This window comes from Sminthopsis crassicaudata, chromosome 4, assembly GCF_048593235.1.
Source record: "Sminthopsis crassicaudata isolate SCR6 chromosome 4, ASM4859323v1, whole genome shotgun sequence".
In the NCBI taxonomy this organism is placed as follows: Eukaryota; Metazoa; Chordata; class Mammalia; order Dasyuromorphia; family Dasyuridae; genus Sminthopsis; species Sminthopsis crassicaudata.
The window spans coordinates 58,149,576-58,171,785 of record NC_133620.1 but is presented as its reverse complement, the minus strand read 5'-3'; the positions used below and the strand labels follow the sequence as shown (position 1 = coordinate 58,171,785).

The window sequence follows — 22,210 nt, the reverse complement described above, 5'->3', positions numbered from 1 at the left end:
AAGAAAGACTACTTAACAATTAGAAATAGTTTAAAAAGGGAAGTGAGTTGTCTTGAAAAGACAGGGGGTCTGTCATCTTTGGGGGTTCATAAAAGGATTTTGGAAAAACTTTTGTCAGGGTTATTGTAGAAGAGCCCACGTGAAGCTTGGGCTAGATAGTTACTGAGATCTCTTGCATTGACATTTTAAAAAATTGTTCTTTTAAAAAAAAAAAATCCCATAACTCGCGATCATTTGATAACTATTTCTTTGATATATATAAGAGCTAACCAGTCTTCTGGTCAAAAAGATTCTTTCCTTTTTCTTTAAATTTTAGGCAATTGGGGTTAAGTGACTTGCCCAGGGTCACCACAGCTGGGAATGTGTTAAAGTCTGAGGCATAATCTGAACTCAGGTCCTCTGACTTCAGAGCCAGTGCTCTATCTATGCCACCTAACTGTCCCAAAAAGATTCTTTTCAACAAACCAAAAGGTAGCACGATGAAAGGGAAAGAAATTTGGATTTGACTCCTAGGCTCTTCTGTTGACCAGCTGTGTGATATCAGTTAGGTCATTTAACTCATTGGACCTCAGTATCCTCATCTATAAAATAAAAAGAGTAATATTTGCCCTTGCTAATGGAAATTTGAGGACCTGGTGAAAACACTTTTAAAAGTATCTTGCAATACAAACTTAATATGATATTTTATTAAAATTGTTATGCATTTGGGGAGCCTATATGTTATTATTTTTTCTATTTTGTGCCCATTAGGGCTTAAAAAATTTTCTTTGAAAAGGTAAAAATAAATACATTCTGAGGGGCAGTGAGGTGGTACAGTGGATAAAGCACCAGCCCTGAATTCAGGAGGACCTGAGTTCAAATCTGATCTCAGATACTTAATACTCCCTAGCTGTGTGACCCTGGGCAGGTCACTTAGCCCCAATTGCCTCAGCAAGAAAAAAGTAAATTAGTAAATTAATAAAATAAACAAGTTCTATTATTGTGAAATTGAAATACATTTCTAAGAATGGCATGCTTTTCTCTCTTATTTCTGAATTTCAAACTAGTATTTAGTTAAATCTTTGCTTATAATGATGCTACTAATTAATTCAGAACAATTATATATCAGCATGCATCTTCAAACTCTGCTTAGAGAAGAGGGCTTATAGTAATAGCTAGAACTTTTATGGTACTTTAAAGTTTACAAAATCTTTTACAGATATCATCTCATTTTATCCTCATAACTACCCTCATAGGAAATAGAGGTGTTATTATAACCATTTTACAGTTGAAGACATTGGACTAAACAGAAATTAAGGTGACTTGGCCAAGGTCACACCAGCTAATAAGTATCTGAATCATAATTTGAGTTATATCAGGAAGATTCTTCCCATCTCTAGGACCAAGGCTTTAAACACTGTACCACCTAGATAAGCAAAAATGTGTGTACATTTCCTGCTCTCGAATGAGCTCATAGTGGAACAATTATATATAAACAAGATATATACAAAATTGCAATGGAAAGCCTTGTTATAGAAGGTGAGATTTTAGCTGAAACTTGAAGTTCGTTAAGGAAGCAGGAGGTGGAGACAGGGAGGGAGGAGAGCCTTACGGGCAGAGGGGATAGCCAATGGAAATATAGAGTCTGTCTGGCGTGGAGGGTCTTGTTTGTGAAACTGCAGGGAAGCCAATGTCATTACATCTAGAGTTCCTGGAGGGGAATGATATATTAAAAACCTGAAATGATATTAAGGAGCCAGTTGTTAAGGAATTTAAAAAATAAACCAAGGATTTTGTACCATTAACCCAGAAAGACAAAACTGGGTGATTGCTGGTTTAGCCTTATGAAAAAAGCTCACATTTAAGACCTTGTGATAAATGGTCTTTTGTTCTCTTAAAATCTCATGGCTGAATTTTGGCATTCTAAAGACATTTTAAGATTTCTGATTGTCAAACCCCAAAGGAGGAGCTTAGTGGCATATTCTATTTCTCTCTTTAGTTGTTTGAAAGGAAATGAGTGGAAAGAAGGTAATGTCATTGCCATTCATTCTTGATGTATTTTCTGCCATTGAATAATAAATATATATATATATATATACATATATAAATTAAAAATATATAAATAAAGAGATTACTGATTAATAGTAATAAAAGTGTATTTGAGGATGAAGGGGAAGTAGAGAGGAGGTGGGATAATTTCTATGAAAGTTCTCTGCACATAAAATTCTGTCATCCTAATTTGATTACTTAGTTTTCAGAGTTGCCTATTTTTTTGTTTTCCAGCTGTTCTCTCTGTTTCACTCTCTTAGATTTATCTATACATAGATGGCACTGGAAAATGTGCAAGATTTGCATACACACAATAAATCAACTGAATATATTATTTTTTGTTTGTTTGTTTTCATTGTCATCTTTGAAGATTAGAACTGTTTTGATAAGGAATGTGATGTAACTATCTTTTGTAAAATTCAAAGAATCCAATTCCAGATCATAAAATTTTGGGTTAGATGGCAATCATTCAAAGTTCTAAAATTCCAGCAAACTGTGAAACTGGATGAAAAGACCCTTGACAATGGAATATGGTCTTTATTTTAGGAATGAATGCTTCTCCTCTCATGAAATTTATGCATGTTGCAGGATCATAGTTTATACTAGATTCACTTTTTTAAAAATACTTGGAATGCTATAAGTAGGATAGGGAATGAACTTGTGATTTCTTTGGAATTGGGAACATGAAGGCTGTGAGGTGGTAATAAGCAAGGAGTTGTACCATAGTATATAACGAAGAAAATAAGTCAGAGATTTAGCTTCATCTTTCAAATATGAATCTTAGCTGCTGCTTTAACAGGTTCATGGAAATCATATGAGATAATTGAATATGTCTCAAACATCTTAAAATGTGTGAAATAGCATGCATTTTGTAAAGGTGACAGTTTATAAAGAATGGTGTACGTAGGTAGCACATCACATAAATTGGCATTTACTGTGCTGTTGGAGAGCTAGAAAAGTGAGAAGTGTTTCAGAATGTGTAGAAAGAAAGTTAGGTCTATAAGCCATGAGTAGAGAAGTTATAAGCCTTTGAATCCTGGTACACAGCTTCAGAGACTAAAATTAATTACTGCTAAGAATTACTATTATTTTGGATATAGAGAGATCAATTGGCTTACTATTTATTTTCTGCATTTGAAGCGCTATAGTGTTGAATAAAACCACTTCAACTTTATAGCTGTGATTTTACTGCACTTATTACCAGATTAAAAAAAAATAGTTGCTAACAGACTGAAACTTATCCTGTGACAGCATCTACTGAAGGGGACTAATAGGAAGGTACTGGGGTCTAGAGCCAGAAATACGTGGGTTCATATCTCACCTCAAACACTTACTGGGCAAAACATTTAACCTCTGTGTGCTTTAATTCTCAGGAGAAAGAAATGGCAGGTCATTCCAATTTCTTTTGCAAGCAAATACCATGAATATATATTCCATGAGGTCATAAAGAGTCTCAGATATGGCTGAATCACCTGAACACCCCTCCCCCACCTCCAGTAGCATCCACAAAAATTAATGTAACAAAAGGAAAGAGGGACATAATTATGCTTTAAGGACAAATGGAATTTTTATAGAGACTCAAGTTAACCTCTTGCTCATAAATTGCTTAAAATTTTTCTTAGACCAAAAGTTTTTATGCCACTAAAATGAACATGTTACAATGCAATATGTTCTGTTGTTTTGAGGTAGGTGGTTTTAAGAATAAATCATACATGAATAGGGATATGTGTATGTACATTTCATCATTTTCATTATATTGATTAAAATGGTTTCCCAAAAATAATGTAATCCCAGAAACATCTAGTGCTGCATAAATGCTAGACATTCAGTAAGGAGTAGTTTATGTGTTGATATTTTAACTATATGATTATTTTGAATTTTGGTTTCACCATGCAGTATATATGACTTTGGAATTAAGATGTGGGATTTTGGAGATCAATTCTCTTACTATGTACTTAACCTCAGATTAATAAAGTCTGTGGGAAGGTATTGTTGATATTCTATACATTTTAACCTAAAAAACTTACCCTTTACAGTTGAAGTTTTTCTTAATCACTATTAGAGCTACTATGACAGATACTTTAAAGAATCTGTTTAAAGCCCTACAGATTTGTGACATAACTAGGGAAAGGTTCAAGATGTTCTATCTTTTAAACCAACATTCTTTTTATTTTCTTATAAGGGGTCCATTTGATTTGGCACCCAGTTATTAATGGTATATGGATAATGATGAGATCCATGAATCTTTTAGGCAACTAAGGGTAACAAAACTATGGCATGTTCCTTGACCCCAAATATTTAATGTGTCAACTGGTTGCTTTAAATAGTATTGTCAATACACCATTTTAATATCTTAGGTTTTAATATCATTTATGGCTGCATGTGAGCATAACTAAAGACGGTGGTATTTTACATTTTGTTGCCATGTAACAACAGTGGTAAAGTTTTAGTATTGACTAAGATAGGGTTTTGCCTTCATGGGGAGCTTAGAATCTGTGAAAGAGCTTTGAAGTTTCCCCAGAGCAATCTAACCACTCTTGTTTTGAATTTCTAAATTTTCTTAAAAGTAAAATTTAAGAAGTTAGACTGATGTGAATTTAAACAAAAAATTCAGGAATTGAAAATTATTGTATCATTAAGTTATGATCCATGTGTAGTACGTTCAATTATTATTTGGGCTTTTAAATGTAATATCTTTAAATAGAACAAGTGAGATACAGGTAAGCTGACTTTGCTATGAAAAACTCAAGCTTTGAAAGAAATTCCTGAACTTCTTTTTGTATTAACATTCCTAGACCATTAAATTCATGTTTTTAGTTTAATTCATGTTTCATTAATCTGTGTTTTTAGATTGAACAAATTATGTATGAATACATATGTATGAAGGTAATATGAGAAAATTTGCTCTGTTTATGGTCATTACATAAACATTTGAGGAATTAGTATCTAGTGAATACTTAGATGGGACTTGAAACTTAAGCTTAAATTTCTAGTTCTGCTATGATTTTGCAGAATCACAGATTCTTAAAGAGATTATCTAGTTCTTACCTGAACAGGATACATCATCATTTAATTTCTTCTTGAAGGCCTACAATTGTGGGAGACCCATTATATATTCTTAGGCATTCCATTCCACTAAATTGTGAATGACCTCTGATTATTAGGAAGTTTTTTCTTATATTTAGCAGAATCTGATTATACAATTCCACCAATTAATTACTCCTAGTTCAAACTTCTGGAGCTAAGCTGTACATGTCCAACCTTATCTTCCACATCGATAGTCTTTGGTTTAAGTTAGTTGATTTTGGACTAGAAATGTGATTTCATAAGTATAGAGAATTCCGTTGAACAATTTACTACCCATGCAGAGTGCTACCTTCTCTGCAATTCATTCAATCTTAAATAGTTCCCTAGGGGTCTGAAAAGGTTGCAGGAACTGTCCAGAGTCACACAGCCATTGTGTGTTGAAGCAGGATTTGGACCCAGTTCTTTCTGACTCCAAGGCCAATTCTCTTAACTACCATCCTAGGCTGTCTTTCAGCTCTTCAAACAATTGAAGAAAATTATCTTGTCCTTCCTAAGCTTTTTCTTATTCAGGCCAATTAGCCATAGTTGATTGTATATAAATAGGAATAGACACCATCTGGTGGCCAGACTTAGGTAGATAATCATTCAATCAAATGTGTACATTATATATTTTTGAGGTTTGTATGTCTTTTGTTGTAAAAACATCAAGCACAGTTGTGAAATGTGTGTACTCCTTTGTATTTCCATTCAGTCAGTAATCACTAGAGGTCTATCATATCTTAATTTTTCTAAAATTTTATTTGTCCTTAATTTCTTCATTTTTTGTAATTAGTTCTATATAGGGTTGATAAGGCTAAATTGGATCCTCTCCCATTATCATAGTTGTATTATGTATTTTTCTTTGTCATTACATTCTTTTCATTTTTATATTGCCATTTTGTTCTAATGTCTTATCAGTTTGTAAATGATTTCTTGAAATATGATGTCCAGCCTCTATTTTTTAGTCATGGATTTCAAATAATTTGGTGATTCTTACATTATCTCTTTCCTTGATCTAGCTTTCAGGTCAGTTAGTTTTTATATGAAATATCTTATAATTTACTCTCTCCTCTTCTTCTTCTTCTTTTTTTTTTTTTTACTTTGTTTTAAGAATTCTTTTTGTTTCCTGGAGTCATTAATTTCCATGGGATCCATTTAGTTTTTAGAGAGTTAGTGACAAGGATGAAGTTTACTTAAAAGTTGTTAAGCTGTTGGTCTTTTTTCTATTTCTCTGTTCCATAGTTCTTGTATATGTGTGTGTGTGTGTATGTGTATGTGTATGTATAGTTGAGGAATTCTATTGTTCTTATGGACAAACTTTTTTTTTCTTTGAAGTTCTGATGATAGGTATTTTTGAATTATTATTCTCTTATGGGTTTTTGCCTTGTACATCTATCATATGGTAAAGATATCTTTTTTCATTCATTTGTTCATTCATTCATTCATTCACCTCGCTTAGCTAGTTATTTCTACTCGTGCAATTTTTGACTCTTCAGCATTTGAGTTCTAGGTATCCCTCATAATTTAGTAACTTTTGAAAAATAGTTTCAAATTTTCTTTCTGGAAACCAATGGAACTCGTTTAATAGGGCAATATGGTCAGACCTAAAATTTAGAAAAATTATCTTGACAGCTTAGTGGAAGATGGATTTGAAGGGGAAAAGAGTTGAGTGATGTGAAAGCAATGAATTCCTTTTTCCAGGAATTTGGCTGAGGAAGGGAACAGAGTTATAAGATTTTAGATAATAGTGAAAGTTTTTTAAGGTTGAGAGACACATTTGTAAACATTATGGGAAGTCATTATAATATAGGGAATAAAAGGATTGCTTTGCTGCATTGAAAGAATTTTCTTTTGTGAACCTGTATTACTCAATAATTAGATAACATTAATTTTTATCATGTGTTGAATGGCTTCTTCCAGCTTAGTTTACCTGCATGTGAATAGAACCAGAGGAGGTAAACCTGAATTCTAGTGATCTGGATCAACTTTGTTGCATACTATCAATGTTTTTATGAAGTTATGTAACCTTTCTGTTTCTAGATAGTTTCTGGAATCTCATTCAAACTGTATATGTATATGGCCTGTAATGTCAACATAGTTTCAGTTTTTGTATCCCCAGATCAGTGGCAGGTATTTTCCTTTCTAGTTTCTCCATTTAGCCTTTGAATTTGAGACCATAGGAAGCTTACAGTTGCCTCCCTCTCCTGTAGTTTTGTTATCTGTGGATCAGTAGAAATCCCTGATTGGGTGGAGGTGGAAATGTCTTCCCTATCAAACATCCAAATATTTCTTCTCTTGGCTTTTTACCCATTTTTTTTACAATGTAGTTGCCTCAAGATAATAGCTGACATTAATATAGTGCTTTAAATATTTTGCATAGTTGATTGAGCTTTATAATAGCCTGGTAAATCAGGGACTTAAAAGTATTCTCTCCATTTTATAGTGTGAGGCAATTGAAAGTGAGATAAATTAAATGACAGTCACACAGCTTGTAAGGAAAGGAGGCAGGATTTGAACTTAAGTCTGACCTAACTTTTAAATCTATCACAATTCTAAGTGGTTGTAGAGTCTATAAATATCTTCATTCTTGCTTTTTCTTAATGCAACTTTGGAAGGTTTATTTAAAGCAGATTTACTACCCCTTCTAGTAATCTTTTGGATTCTCTACTGGTTTCCTTAGATACTACCTTTAAGACTTGTTCCCTCTGCAAACCTCATTGTTACTAGTATATTTTCTAACAGTTTGATTTCTCACTTTCCTCTTCAAGTATGTACGCTGAAAGATAACTTACCAAGTTTCTATTTTTGGAATTCCTGTGTGGAATCCACTTAATTTAGAAGACCTGAGATATAAGAAAACAGTCTCTTGCACCAAAACCAATAACATTTTCCATTGTCCCAGACATTTCTCTGTTCCCCCTGTCACATAACCAGATTGATATCATGGCTTATATCTCTTTATGAAATTACTCAGTAAGCTATATTCACAATAGCAATGTAGTAAATAGATGTAATAAGCAACATATAATCATCATCTCTCCCTCAATACAACCAATTCTTCTCTTTTAAAAGTTGAATATGGAAGTATCTGGAAAAAATACTGTCTTTAAAAGCAAATAACTAAAGTAGTAGATGAGCTTCAAATTAGTTTTAAGTAATTACATTATGAAAACAGTTATTTTTCAGTGTAGCATGAACCTTCAAAGAGATGAAGCATGTTCTATTGTTATTTCATAAATTAATAGCAGGATGAAAGACAGAGAATAGTTAAAATACTTTTCAATACACGTGTTTACATTTAGTAAGTTCCATCTATCTAGAAAATTCCCAGACTAAGGAATAAGATTTAATAACATTACATAAACGTATCTAATGCTCCTTCCTCCAATGTAACTACCCAGTTTTAAAATAATACCATTATGTGAGTATAAAATTTTTAAGCCAGACACTTCCCATTACCATTTTCTTACAGTAAAATTACTTAGAAAATACTTTTCCAGAAATACTTCTTTAATGAAGTGGTTTCCTGGTAAAAGTTTAGTCACCAGGTAATTTACCATAAGTTTTGTTCTTTGTTGAGTAGGTCTTTTCCTGCATTCTAGGTATAGGGGTAAAATGTATCACCTGTATTACTTTAGAAATTATACATAATCTATCTCTTTTGAACTGCGGGTTTTTCTCTATGGATATAGAATTACACATAATAGCTGAATTTTAATAATAAAATTCCATTCAACAAATATTTACTACCACTTTTCACCTTTCACCCTGGATCTGGTGGGAAGGAGTCAGGAAGGAGAAGTGTGGTAGGAGGGGAGGAGAGGACAGAGAAATATAACAAGAAACATTTATTAAGTACTAAGTATATTTGTTTATTACACAAGTAGTTTTATTTCTGCTTAATTTTTTAAATTTTTTATTCTGGCTTGTTAGAATTATAGTGTTAATAAATCTAAGGTCATTCATCAATTTATAGGTCTCTAGCTTTGTATTGAGAAAAAATATATATTAGAGAGGCCGCAGCCTATATGTGTATATGTATCTATAAATATATGTACATAACTGTGTGTGTATATATATATATATATATATATACATATATATATATTTGTATTATATGTGTGGATGGTCATACCCACCCAACATCTGTATACATATACATATATAAACTTATACAACTATCTTGAAAATGTCTATAGATTATTCAGTCAGTCAATAAACATTTATTAAGCACCTACTGAGTACCGGGTACTTTGCCAAGGACTGGAGTTATAAAGGCAAAAAACAATCCCTGCTTTCCAGGAGTTCACAATCTTATGGGCAGAGGCAACATGTGAACAAGCTACATACAAGATAAATTGGTGATAATCAGCAGGTAGAAGACACTACCATTAAAAAGTGTTTGGGAAAGGTGTTCCATAATAGAAGATGCAAGAGGATTCTGGACCTGGGTCTAGCGATGAAAATGCACATGTATAAAGATTGGAAAAGGAGAGGAAAGCACTATGAGAGACTCAGGCCGAGGATTTTAGAACTCATCACTATAGCTTATTGAGCAGGGAAATGATCTGGTTCTGGCTGCCAGTTGTGAAGATTGCTTTGTCAGCCAACTGAAAGAGGGATTGGAGTGGGAAGAGGCCAAGGCATTCCACGTAAAAGCTGATGAAGACCTATTTCTGTCAGTGTCAGGCAGGAGGCACATTGGAGAAAGTGATTGGCATGGGCAGGGGGAGGAGGGATTTAAAATAGAGCTAAAGGGACTAGGGAGAAGTCTGTATTCTTATTCTTTAATTGGGTATTTACAGTATCTTTATTATAAAATTTGGGTTAAGTATTAGTCATGTTTTAACTTTTAAAAAGAAATTGTATTTTTGTGGTATTAATAGCAACTAAATCCTGGGCTTTGACTTCCTAGGGTCTGCAGATGGAAGCAAAGAACTAAAAAAAAAAAAAAAAAAAAAACTGAATATGAGGAAAATTACTATCTTAAGGTTTTTTCCCCCTTTTAAAAATATACTTTTATTTCTAGGTTAGGGAGGTGGTGCAGTGGATAGAGCACTGGGTTTGGAACCAGGGAGACATGAGTTCAAATGAGGTCTTGGGCAACCCTGGGCAAGTCCCTTTTAACCCTGCCTATCTCAACTCTGTAAAATAAGCTGGAGAAGGAAATCTAGTATCTTTGCCAAGAAAACCTGAAGGGCCACAGCATTTCACTGGTAGCTTCCCTCCTGCTCCAGTATTGAATTCTGTCTTGTGACAAAGGACATCAATTAAACGAAAACATGTAATACTTGTGACAAAAGGATATCAATTAAACGAAAACATGTAATACAGATGTTTCATGTATGTCCAATGGTAGGATTGCAGAGGGTAATTTAGTCACCTTTTTTGGATAATTCTAAATTTAAATCCAGAAGTTTGAAGCTTCACCAAGAGTATTTAGATGTTTGTCTTCTGAAACCACTAATTTACTGTCCTAATTTTTTTTTTCACCTTTAACAATTTGCACAATGAGATTAAACCTCAGAGTTGTTTTAATTTTCACTTTTCTTTTTAAAACTCAGTTTTTGTGCCAGAATTAACAAATAGCTTACAAAAATAGCATTTCCATATCCAAAGCAGAAGAGAAAGAGGAATATATATGTGAAAGCAAGAATCTTTTGTGTATGGCTTTCTTTAAAAACAAACAAAAAAGCCAAAATATTAATAGTTTCCTTTTAATGCCATTATGATCTCTTCTGTGTGATTTGTAAAAAGGCCTTAGTAATTTTTCTTTCTTTTTTTGAAGAGGGCAACTTTATTATTAGTTCTCTGTCTCCTAAAACCACGTCACAATGTCTTTCTTTTTTTTTTTTTTAATAATGTTCTAAAATTTTTCTATTTGTTCTGCTCACTTCATTCTATATATTGTATTCAATTTAGGATTATTCCTCTGGAGTTCAGCTTCTTAAACTGGGATTTGCAACTCTATGGAGTCTTATAACTGAATGTAGGAATGCAAAACTGTGATTTATTTTTAATAAATGTTTGATTTGTATGCCTATTTTATACACCTCTATATTTTATGTACCTCTATATCCGGGGTCAAAATTGGGCAAAAAACATTCATGAGTATAAAAAGTTTAGAAAGTCCTGCTCCAGAGGTACTTAACCTCATTTTTTGGTAATTTTTAAAAATACTTTTCTGTTCATATTGTACAACCATTTTGAACTTATTGTGTTCTATGATGTAAGATGTTGGGCTAAACCTAATTTCCACCAGATTGCTTTCTGGTTTTCCTAGCTTTTGGAGGGAAGAGGGGAGAGTCAAAAGAAAGGAGTCTTTCCCCATGTAAAATAAATTATTAGATTTTACAAACCTGGTCTACTCTCTTTGCTTCTGTTTCTTACTCGCTAGTCTGTTCTGCTGATTTATTTTCTGTTTTTATGTGTATCAACTAATTTCAATGACTACTGCTTTAAATTGTATTTTTGAGTTCTGCCCTTGCTTATACTCTCTCCATATTTAAAAAAAAATTGCTTCGTATTCTAGAGATTGGATCTTTCAAGTTAATTTTATGATTTTTTTTATTAAATGAGTATCCCCTTAAGTCAACTAAATCATTCAATTTATAAAATCAGTTTAGTACTACTTAGAAAAACTGTTTTTGTTACATATTTTGAATCCTGAATTCATGTAATAATTATTTTCTAAGTATGCCATCAAACCCATATTATTTGTAGGTATAGATGCATCAGTCATATATATATATAATTTTGCCTCCCCATTGCAATTTGCATACCTTTAGTTTTCCTCCTTTTTTTTTTTTTTTTTTTTTTGGCTTATTACTATAGCTTCCATTTATAGAATCATTTCAAATAATAATGGAGGTGGGCTACCTCCATTTTACCCCTTTTTTTCCTGTTTGAAAGCTTTTAGTCCTCCTTCTTTACAAAAATATTAGCTCTTTCTATCAAAATATAGTTTTCATCATATTAAGGAAAGGTACTTCCATGTTCTATACTTTTAAGAGTTTTTAAATCTTAAATAAGTATTATATTTTGTGCAAAAAAGTTTCTTTTTTTAACCTATTAAAGCAGTTATTTGGTTTTTATTATCTTTGCTTTTGTGAATTACCTGTACTAATTTTTTCTATTGTCAAACTATTTTGTGTCTCCTATCATATGAATCCAGCTTAGTCACAATCATTTCTTCAAATTCAGTGTTCATATTTTCCTTTTTTTCTGGAAGAAATTTAAACCTTAGGTTCTCTTTACATCCTATATTTAATTCATCAGTATTCTCATTTTGTAGAACTCCCAAATGTTCTTACATTTTTTTGTTTTATTTTGTTCCAACATTTGCCTTTTAGTTTTGATTTTTTTTGCATTCAAAACATACTGTTTCTCTAAGTCTTTTTTAAAAATCTTATATTTTTGTATTAATATCTATTAGTAATATTGAACTATAGTTTTCTTTTTCTTCTTTGTGTGTCTCTGGAGACTTTAATTTACCAAATTAAAATTTGGCAAAACATCTTTTGTCTTTTTTTTTTTTGAGAAAAATTTTATAGCATGGGCATAAATTCCTCTCCAAATTTTTGATAGAATTCATTTGTAAGAACATATGACCAAGATTTTCCCCCTTTTGCAAATAATTATGGCATGTTTGTTTTCCTTCTTAGAGATTGAGTTAAGATTTTGATTACTTATTTTCCTTTCACATTTTATATTGTTTATATAAAGTTCATCAGTTTTCTTTGACTTCTTATTTTTGCTTTCATATAATTTTGTACACTAATTTCTGATAGTTGATTTATTAGTGAGAGCATGTTTTTCTTCCTGAAAATATTCACTATTTTTACTTACTCTTCTGATTTTTTTTTCTAGTTCTACATTTTGTTCCTTAGATTCTTTGTCATTGATGCTGTTTTTGCCTTAATTGCTATTGACCTGATGTCAGATTTTTAATTAAAATTAAAAGGGTACCTGCATTGGAGCAAGTTGCCTAGAAGAACTCTGGACAGTGAGTTCAATTGGGAATGAAGTAGGGGTGTGCTGGAACCAGTTCATACTGGTTTTACTAGAGCATATTGTTAAATTTTCAGTGTAAGCATTTACACCTTTGAAGTTGACAAATACTACAAATAAGGTCTTGATTTATATTTTCCTAATTTTTTTTAGATATCGGAAAGTGATGGAAAAACATGCACTTAGCATGTTAAATTTAAAAGTAGTTGTACATGTTTTTTGTTGTTGTTTTGTTTTGGTTTTTTTTTTTTTTTTTGTTAGTTTTGCTTTGTTTCAGAGAGTCAGATGTTAAATATTTACCAGCATACCCTTGTAGTCAAGTAAGGATGACTGTAGCTACTCATAAAATGTTGTCCTGGGCTTAGGAGATCAACAGTCAGAAGAATAAATCTCTAAATGTATAGTTTTCTTCTGGTTAGGAAGGAGACAGGGATTTCCAGAGAGTGAGTCATTTTATATGTTATTTTAAGAAGTAAGACAAAAGCCTTTACTTTGTGGTATATGATATTCCCTTTTCTTTGTTGTTGTTTTTCATTGGTTGGTTTTGGTTTGTTTGTTTGTTTGTTTGTTTTGTTTTGTTTTTGGTAACCATGAACCTAAACAATTTTGATTTTTTTCATGGGAATTTAATTTAATGGATTTTTTCCCTTGTTACTTGTAAGATTTGTTCTTTGGTGACACAGTTCTTTAATTTGAGTAAAGTGTTACATAGGGATTTAAACTTGAGGTTTCTTTTAGTTAGTGTCCCATGAATCTTTTCATTTTTTCTTGAATTTTTTAAATGAAAATCCCATCGTTTTTAACCTGTGGATATAAAGAATCTCTCTTTGAACTTATCTAACTTAACTAACCAGTCTCTGGTTAGATTTGACAATTTATTCCTTAAGAACTTTAATTTATGTTTTTATTTCTTCTATAATTTTTACTTAATTGTTTACTTGTTTTTATGAACTACTCTAGGGCTTATGGAGTTGAGATTAGTATGATTTAAAGGGGGCTTACGGAATTTGTCATTCAATCTTTACCTTCCTTCAGTGATTATGATTCTGTTTTCTTTGTTGTAAAGTATTTATCCACTGAGGTATACCATTTCTTTGAATTTTGATTTCTTTTTTCAGTGAACTTTTGTCAAACTTAATGCTGCTTCTGAATTTTCCTTGGTGTACTTGCTGAAAATATCCTTTATTTTTAATCCTTTCCCCTCAGAAAAATCTATTGCTACTATGTTCCTTCCTTAGCCCTTACAGCCTATTTCTGTGGGAATTATATAGAATCAGGAGATGGTGTGTCTTATGTTAAGAACAACAAAGGATTGTCACTGGATTCAAGAGTTTGTGGAGCCCACCGAAAGGGCCAGGTTGAAGAATAAATACATTATTACTATATTCAAGCTTAGCTAAAAGGCCAAGAAGCAATAGAAAGGAATTATTTAAAACTACACATGCCAACAAAACTGACATGACTGTTTACAAAAATATAAAATATCCAGATTAATAACAAGAGATTTTTAAGTAACATGGTATTAGAAAAAAGAAACTAAACAAATTATAAATAAATTCTCAAAGAAAAATAAAACTTTAAGGTAGATGAATTTATAAAAAGCTTCTATCATACATTCAAAGAATTATCATTTCCAGTATTATATAATTATTTGTAAATGGAAAAAAGATGGAATTTTATCAGATTCCTTCTGTGATACAAATGTACCTTGATAACTAAATCACAATCAAAACAGAGAAGTATAACTAATTATAGACCAGTATCCCTAATCAATATTGACAGAAAAAATTTATTAAAATAATAACAAAATAGTTATAGCAACATATTAAAAAGCATATACTTCAAGTTGGACTTATACAAGGAATACAGGATTGATTCAGTACCAGAAAAATTATAATAAAAATCATGTGATCTCATAAATAAATGCAGAAAACACTTTTTATAAAATCTAACAATTATTCAAAAAGAAACAGCAGAAAACATAGGAATAAATAAATGAATAAGTAGAACAATTGGCAAAGTCCTAATTATATTTAAATCATTGTTCTAAGCACTAGGGATGCAGATAAAAAAGTTAAGACATGAGATACTCTCCTGGCATTCACAATCTAATTAATGAGGCAACACATAAAAAAGTTCCATCTTTTGTTTCATCAGTATTAGAAACTGGTATGATTTTTGTCATGAGAAATGATATTAAAGAAAAAGCATCTCTGTCTACTTTGCCTCATTCTAAGGATCTAAGGGATCAATTTTTTTAAATGTGAAGGAAAGTGGGCTAAGCATTACCAGATTTCAAAGTGTATTTCAAAGCAGTAATCATCAAAACAATCTCTTATTTAGAAATAAAATGTTAGATTAACTATCCAGTACATAGTAGTAAATGAGCATGGTCTTTGACAAACCCAAAGATCTAAGATTGTAGGACTAGAAATCACTGTTTGATAAAGACTGCTGGGAAAAGTGGGAAATGATTTTTTAAATAAATTTTTATTGACAGAACATATGCTTGGGCAATTTTTTACAACATTATCGCTTGCACTCATTTCTGTTCTGACTTTTCCCTTCCCTCCCTCCACTCCTTCCCCTAGATGGCAGGCAGTCTTATACATGTTAAATGTATTATAGTATATCCTAGATACAATAAATGTGTGTAGGACCGAACAGTTCTCTTATTGCACAGGGAGAATTGGATTCAGAAAGTAAAGAAAACAAAATGGGAAGAAAAACAAAAATGCAAACAGTTTACACTCATTTCCCAGTGTTCTTTCTCTGGGTGTAGCTGATTCTGATCATCATTGATCAATTGGAACTGAATTAGATCATCTCTTTGTCGAAGATATCCACTTCCATCAGAATACATCCTCATACAGTATTGTTGTTGAAGTTGTATAATGATCTCCTGGTTCTGCTCATTTCACTTAGCATCAGTTCATGTAAGTCTCTCCAAGCCTCTTTGTATTCATCCTACTAGTCATTTCTTACAGAACAATAATATTCCATAACACTCATATACCACAATTTACCCAACCATTCTCCGATTAATAGGCATCCATTCATTTTCCAGTTTTTAGCCACTACAAATAGGGCTGCCACAAACATTTTGGCACATACAGGTCCCTTTCCCTTCTTTAGTATTTCTTTGGGATATAAGCCCAGTAGTAGCATTGCTGGATCAAAGGGTATATAGAATTTGATAACTTTTGGGGCATAATTCCAGATTGCTCTCTAGAATGTTTGGATTCGTTCACAACTCTACCAGCAATGCATCAGTGTCCCAGTTTTCCCGAATCCTTCCAACATTTCATCATTATTTTTTTCTGCCATCTTAGCCAATCTGACAGGTGTGTAGGGATATCTCAGAGTTTTCTTAATTTGCATTTCTCAGAACAATAGTGATTTGGAACACTCTTTCATATGAGTGGAAATAGTTTCAATTTCATCATCTGAAAATTGTCTGATCATATCCTTTGACCACTTATCAATTGGAGAATGGCTTGATTTCTTATAAATTAGAGTCACTGGGAAATGATTTGGCAGAAACTAGGTATTAATAACAGATCCTACCATATACTGAGAAAAAATCACAATTGTGCATGATGTAGACCTAAAGGGTAATACCAAAATCAAATTGTAGGGCATGGAATGTTTTACCCATCAGACTTGTGGATAAGGAAGGAATTTATGACCAAACAAGAAAATGTGTTTTAGAATGTAAAATGTATAATTTTAATACATCAAATTAAAAGAGTTTTGTACAACAAAACCAATGCAGCCAAGATTAGAAAGAAAGCATAAAACTGGGGAAATTTTTTATAGCAAGTTTTTCTGATAATCATTTCTCAAAAATATACAAGAGTGATTCAAATTTTTAAGACTATAAATTATTACCCAATTGATAAATGATCATTTTTTTCAGAAGAAGAAATCAAAGCTATCAACAGTTACATGAAAAAATGCTTTAAATCCCACTACTGATTAGAGAAATATAAATTTAAGCAACTCTGAAGTATTACCCTCATACATATTATACTGGCCAGATAAGGCAAATGATATGGTTGGAGGGAATATGAAAAAATAATAGAGATCCTAGTGCAATATAATTGGATTTGTGAAATGATCCAACCATTGTAAAGAGCAATTTGGAACTATGACCAAAGTTCTATAAAACTCTGCATACCTTTTGACCCAGTAATACTGCTATTAGGTCTTTATTCCACTATATCACAGAAAAAGGCAAGGGACTTATATGGGTAAAAAATAGTACCTCTTTTTTGTGGTGGCAAAGAATTGTAAATTAAGGAGATGATGAGAATTGCTAAGCAAGTTGTGATGGAATACTATTGTGTGAAAAAAAAACTAGGAAAACTTAAATGAACTGATACAGGATGAAAATAAGCTAAACCAGGAAAATGTTATATAGAATAGTAGCAATATTGCATGATGATCAACTGTGAAAGCTTTAGTCTCAGTAACACAATGATCCAAGACAGTTTTTTAAGGATATTATGATGAAAAATGCTATCCACATCCAGAGAAAGAACTGATGAAGTCCAAATGCAGATTGAAGCACACTTTTTAAAAACTTTATTATTGTTGGTTTTGTTTGGGGGGTTTTTTGATTAATGCTTTTTTTTTTTTTTTTTTTTTTTTGCAATTTTGCCAGTATGGAAATGTTTTGTATGACTGTACATATATAATCTTTATCAAATTGCATTCTCAAGGAGGATAAGGGGAGGAAATTTTTTTAAAATTTGATTCCCATATTCCATATGGACATAAGGATTTCCATTCCATATGGATTTGATATTCATATGGAAATCAAATTTTTAAAAAACCATTAAAAATTGTTTATAAGTAATTGAGAAAAAATAAGTTTAAAAATGTAACATGGGAATTATATGACTATTTACAAAACACATTTTATAGAAATGAAGACAGAAGTGGAGAAATAATTACAAAATATTTTTTTGTTTTCAATTCTAAAGAATTGTCACTATTGTCATGAAGAATTGGGCATGACTGAATGAGTGAAGAATCTCAAAATGGAACTATAAATTGATCCTACCATTCTGGAAAGGGAATTGGAATTATGCTCCCAGATAAATAAAATCTATCCAATTCTTGACCCATCTCTGCCACAATAAGACTTATACCACAAAAAGATAAGGGAAAGAAACCACATTATAAAAGTGTAGTAATTCCTTTCATGACAAAGAAAAGAATTAGAATCTAGGTCTCATTAATTGGGAAACAGCTTAACAAATTGTTATATTACAGTAATGGAATACTATGGTACTTTAAGAAGTAACGAAGTGACAATTTCATAAAACCTGGGAAGACTTGATTAAACTGATGCTGAATGACATGAGCAGAACAAGGAGAGAACAATTTATGTGATATTAACAATGTTCTGTTAAAAAACAAAACAAACACATAAAAAAAAAACCTTTTAAAGACTTGAGCACTCTGATAGTTGTCTAGCCACCTTTTCAGAGAATCTATGATGAGCCATGCTATTTACCTCTGACAGAAAGTAGGTGTATTCACCAGGCAGAATGAGACACATTGTTTGGATATAATCAATCAATGCAAGAATTTATTTGGCTTACTATGCATATTTGTTACAAAGGTTACTTCTTTTTTCTCCCAGTGGAGGAGAAGTATTACTTTTTAAAAGCATGAAACTTAGAAAAGTAAAATAAGTTTAAAAAGTGTTTTGTGGTTAGAATTGTTCAATTCTCTTTTTCATTCTTACTGCCTCTTTTAATGCTCTTATTTAATACTTTTAATCTTTGGTACATTTTGAACTTTTCCCTCCTTCATTTTTTCCTCCAGCTTCTTATTTCTCCAAAGCTATTTGTTTTCTTTCTTTTTCTTGCCTTACAGCTGGTGTAATTCATGGGTTTCAACTCTCTTCACTTGTTAGACTCCCCCAGAATAGTCTCTCAAGGTTAACTGGAAAGACTGGATTTGGTAAAACTGTAGGAGTCACATTTAAAGCGGGACTAGTACATCCACTCTGAGATGGGACAATTGAAGGTCAAAAATAGATAGTTCTAGATATCCACCTGCTCTGGCAGTAGGGACCCTTTTGTGAAAATACAGAAAAAAATTATAACTTCAAAATTCAGGCATCACAGTCACAAAGATATGTTAAGCAAACAATTACTACTTATGGTATCTGGGTTGCCTGTAACCACCCAAAACCAATCTTTTGCTAAAAATTGATGAAAATAATAGTTTTTGTATGTAATTCTATATAATTCATTAATTCTGATACTACACACTCTTCCTAATACAGTAACCATGAAATAACCCATAAAATATAGCACACAAAATAAAATCAGTTAAATGCACAAAATAGTTTTTCTCCTTAGCAGTTTCCTAGAATTATGTGTTTTTTGTGGAAGCATCTCAATTTTTAAAAAATGAAACATCGAATTTGTACAATATTTACTTTTTATAACACGTGAAATCTTGAGTATCATAAATACTGTACAGCAAATAAAAATTATTAAAACTAAAACATTTGTTAACCTGTATCTTACCTTCCACGATGTCAACTGACAATATAAAGGTATTGTACTATAGTCATACTGCAGAATATTTTGCCTGGCTACCCTAGGAAAACTGACAGAGGTTGTGGGCACTTTAATCATTACTATCTTGATATCACCTTAAAGCCCAAAGGACTTGCACTATGCTTCTCCGGACATAATTTAAAAAATAAAATTTTGTTTTAAAAGCAAACAATGAAAATTCAAACAGTGGATGTGCAGGGAGTTCTTCTAGAGTGATAGGAGGAACAGGACTAGAGTTTAGTAGGATACCAGTTGCTCCACAAAATTGCATGCATATTCTCATTTTTTCTCTAGTGGACATTAAAATGTGTGCTATTGCCAACATAAAAGTGAAAATCAGGTTGCTGATGAAATCAAGCTAATATTTGAAGTCATGAAAGTTAGTGAATGTTGAAGATTGACTATGTATAAGCAAGTGCGTGTAGGATAAATAGGAAATAAAGAGGGAATGGAATCAAATAGATGGGTTTTTGCATGAGCAAAAATGTAAATTCCTCTGCTTGGTGTTCAAACCTTGAACTCCTGATTCCAACCAACCCTCCTTCTCAGCCCCACTGGAAAGTACTTCCCCTTCTGCATTTTATGATCCAGTCAAATTGACCATATCTCTGTTCTTCATTCATAACACTATGTATACCCTTTCCATGTCTTTTTTCTCATATGGCTTGAAAGCATAAGAGTTGCATATATTTGTCTGTTAGATTGGAGAGGGAAAAGCTTTTTTGTGCTTTTTAAAATTTTTTTAAGGTTTTTTGATGTCAGTGTGTTTGCTCAGTATTAGATACAAATGCAAGGAATGAAACTCTGCTTGCTCTCAAAAAGCTTATGTTCTATTGCATGAAATGACATCTACAGCTACTTGCACACATGAAAGAGTATACACAGGGCAAATACAAAGTAAATAAGAGGATAATACTTGTAGAACTAGAAGGGGCCTTATAGGCCTTCTTGTTCAAGCTCCTCATTTTAAATACAAGGAAACTTGTAAAGGTTTGTAAAGGCTTGTAAAAGTTAGATTATATGCTTATGGTTGAAGAGTTAGTAAGTGTCAGGAGTGGAACTTTGAACCCAGGTCTTTCAGAATTCAAATCAAATCAAATCTCTACTATATCATACTTTTTTCTAGGGCAACCCAATCTTAGCAGGATCATCCTTCTAGAAGTTAGGGTCATCAAGACTGGCTTTATGTACCAATCATCGATTACTCCATGAAATGGAATTTAGCTCCATTGAATGGGAGCTAAATAGTTATGTTAACCTAACCCATGTGTATTCCATCAATTGTCCTGCCAGATAATGACATGAAAGTTTGTGTGATTTATAATAAATAATCATATACTTATTTAACTTTTTAGGAAGGTTAAAGGAGGTAATATTGACGTGCACCCATCAGAAAAGGCACTTATTGTTCAATATGAAGTGGAAGCTACCATTCTTGGAGAAATGGGGGATCCCATGCTGGGAGAACGGAAGGAATGTCAAAAAATGTGAGTTTTATTTGGGTTTATACTCGTTTATAGTATTGAGCATTTTATATACTCATAACTTATTACTCTTCAAATTTGAACAGAATCTTGTTGGTGACAATATAAGCACTGGAGTTGATATTGTTAGCCCTCTTTTCATGCTTTTTTGTTTTGATAAATAAAAGACAATACTAGACAAACTGTAGACAACAGTTATTGTAGGCGTTTTTCAGCAAGGCCTCATGCCTAAAGCTGAAGATCTAGCTTATCTAAAGAGTCCTTCTGGTGAATCATGGTATGTGAAGGTAATGGCTTACTATTGTGCTCTAAGAAATGATGAGTGGGCAGATTTCAGAAATGCCTGGACAGACATGAACTGATGCTGAGTGAAGTAAGCAAAACCAAGAGAACACACAGTAATGGCCACTTGCTAAGATGATTAGCCATGATACTTAGGCTTCTTGCCAATTCAGTGGTCCAAGACAATCCCAAAAAAGTCATGATAGAAAATGCTATCCACAAGACAGCTAAGATGGTGCAGAGGATAGAGCACTAGCCCTGACATCATTGCCCTCCAACACTTAATATTTACTAGCTGTGTGACCCTGGGCAAATCATTTAACCCCAATTGCCTTGCAAAAAAATCACCAGAAAAAAAAAAGAAAGAAAATACTGCCTACATCAAGAGAACTATGGAGTCTGAATGAAGATCAAAGTATGCTTTTTTCTTTTGTTTTGACACTTCTTTCAAAACATGAGTAATGTGGAAATGTGATTAATGTGAATGTACATGTAGATCCTTCCAAATTATTTGCTCTATTGGGGAAGAGAGAGGAAGGGAAGAGGGAAGAAAAATTTGGAGCTCAAAATTTTATAAAAGTGAATGTTGGAAACTTTCTTTACATGTGATTAGAAAAAAAAATACTATTAAGTGAAGGGGGGGAGTAGGGGGGAAAAAAACTCTGTTCTGAGTTAGAAATCCATATGTTTATTAAGCCCTTATCATGTGCCAAACACTGTGCTGCTTGGAAAATCATTTATTAGTCAAAAAAAAAA

The 22,210-nt window shown here is 32.3% G+C and overlaps 1 protein-coding gene across 3 annotated transcripts in view; it reads left to right on the top strand.

Moving 5' to 3' along the window:
- The window catches only part of KIFAP3 (kinesin associated protein 3), a 213,127-nt gene that overhangs the window by 14,408 nt on the left and 176,509 nt on the right, over positions 1–22,210 (top strand). For all 3 annotated transcript variants that reach the window (XM_074308323.1, XM_074308321.1, XM_074308322.1), the window contains exon 2: positions 21,044–21,175. In XM_074308323.1, the coding sequence (XP_074164424.1) occupies positions 21,044–21,175 (132 nt within the window). The remainder of the gene's footprint in view (positions 1–21,043; positions 21,176–22,210) is intronic.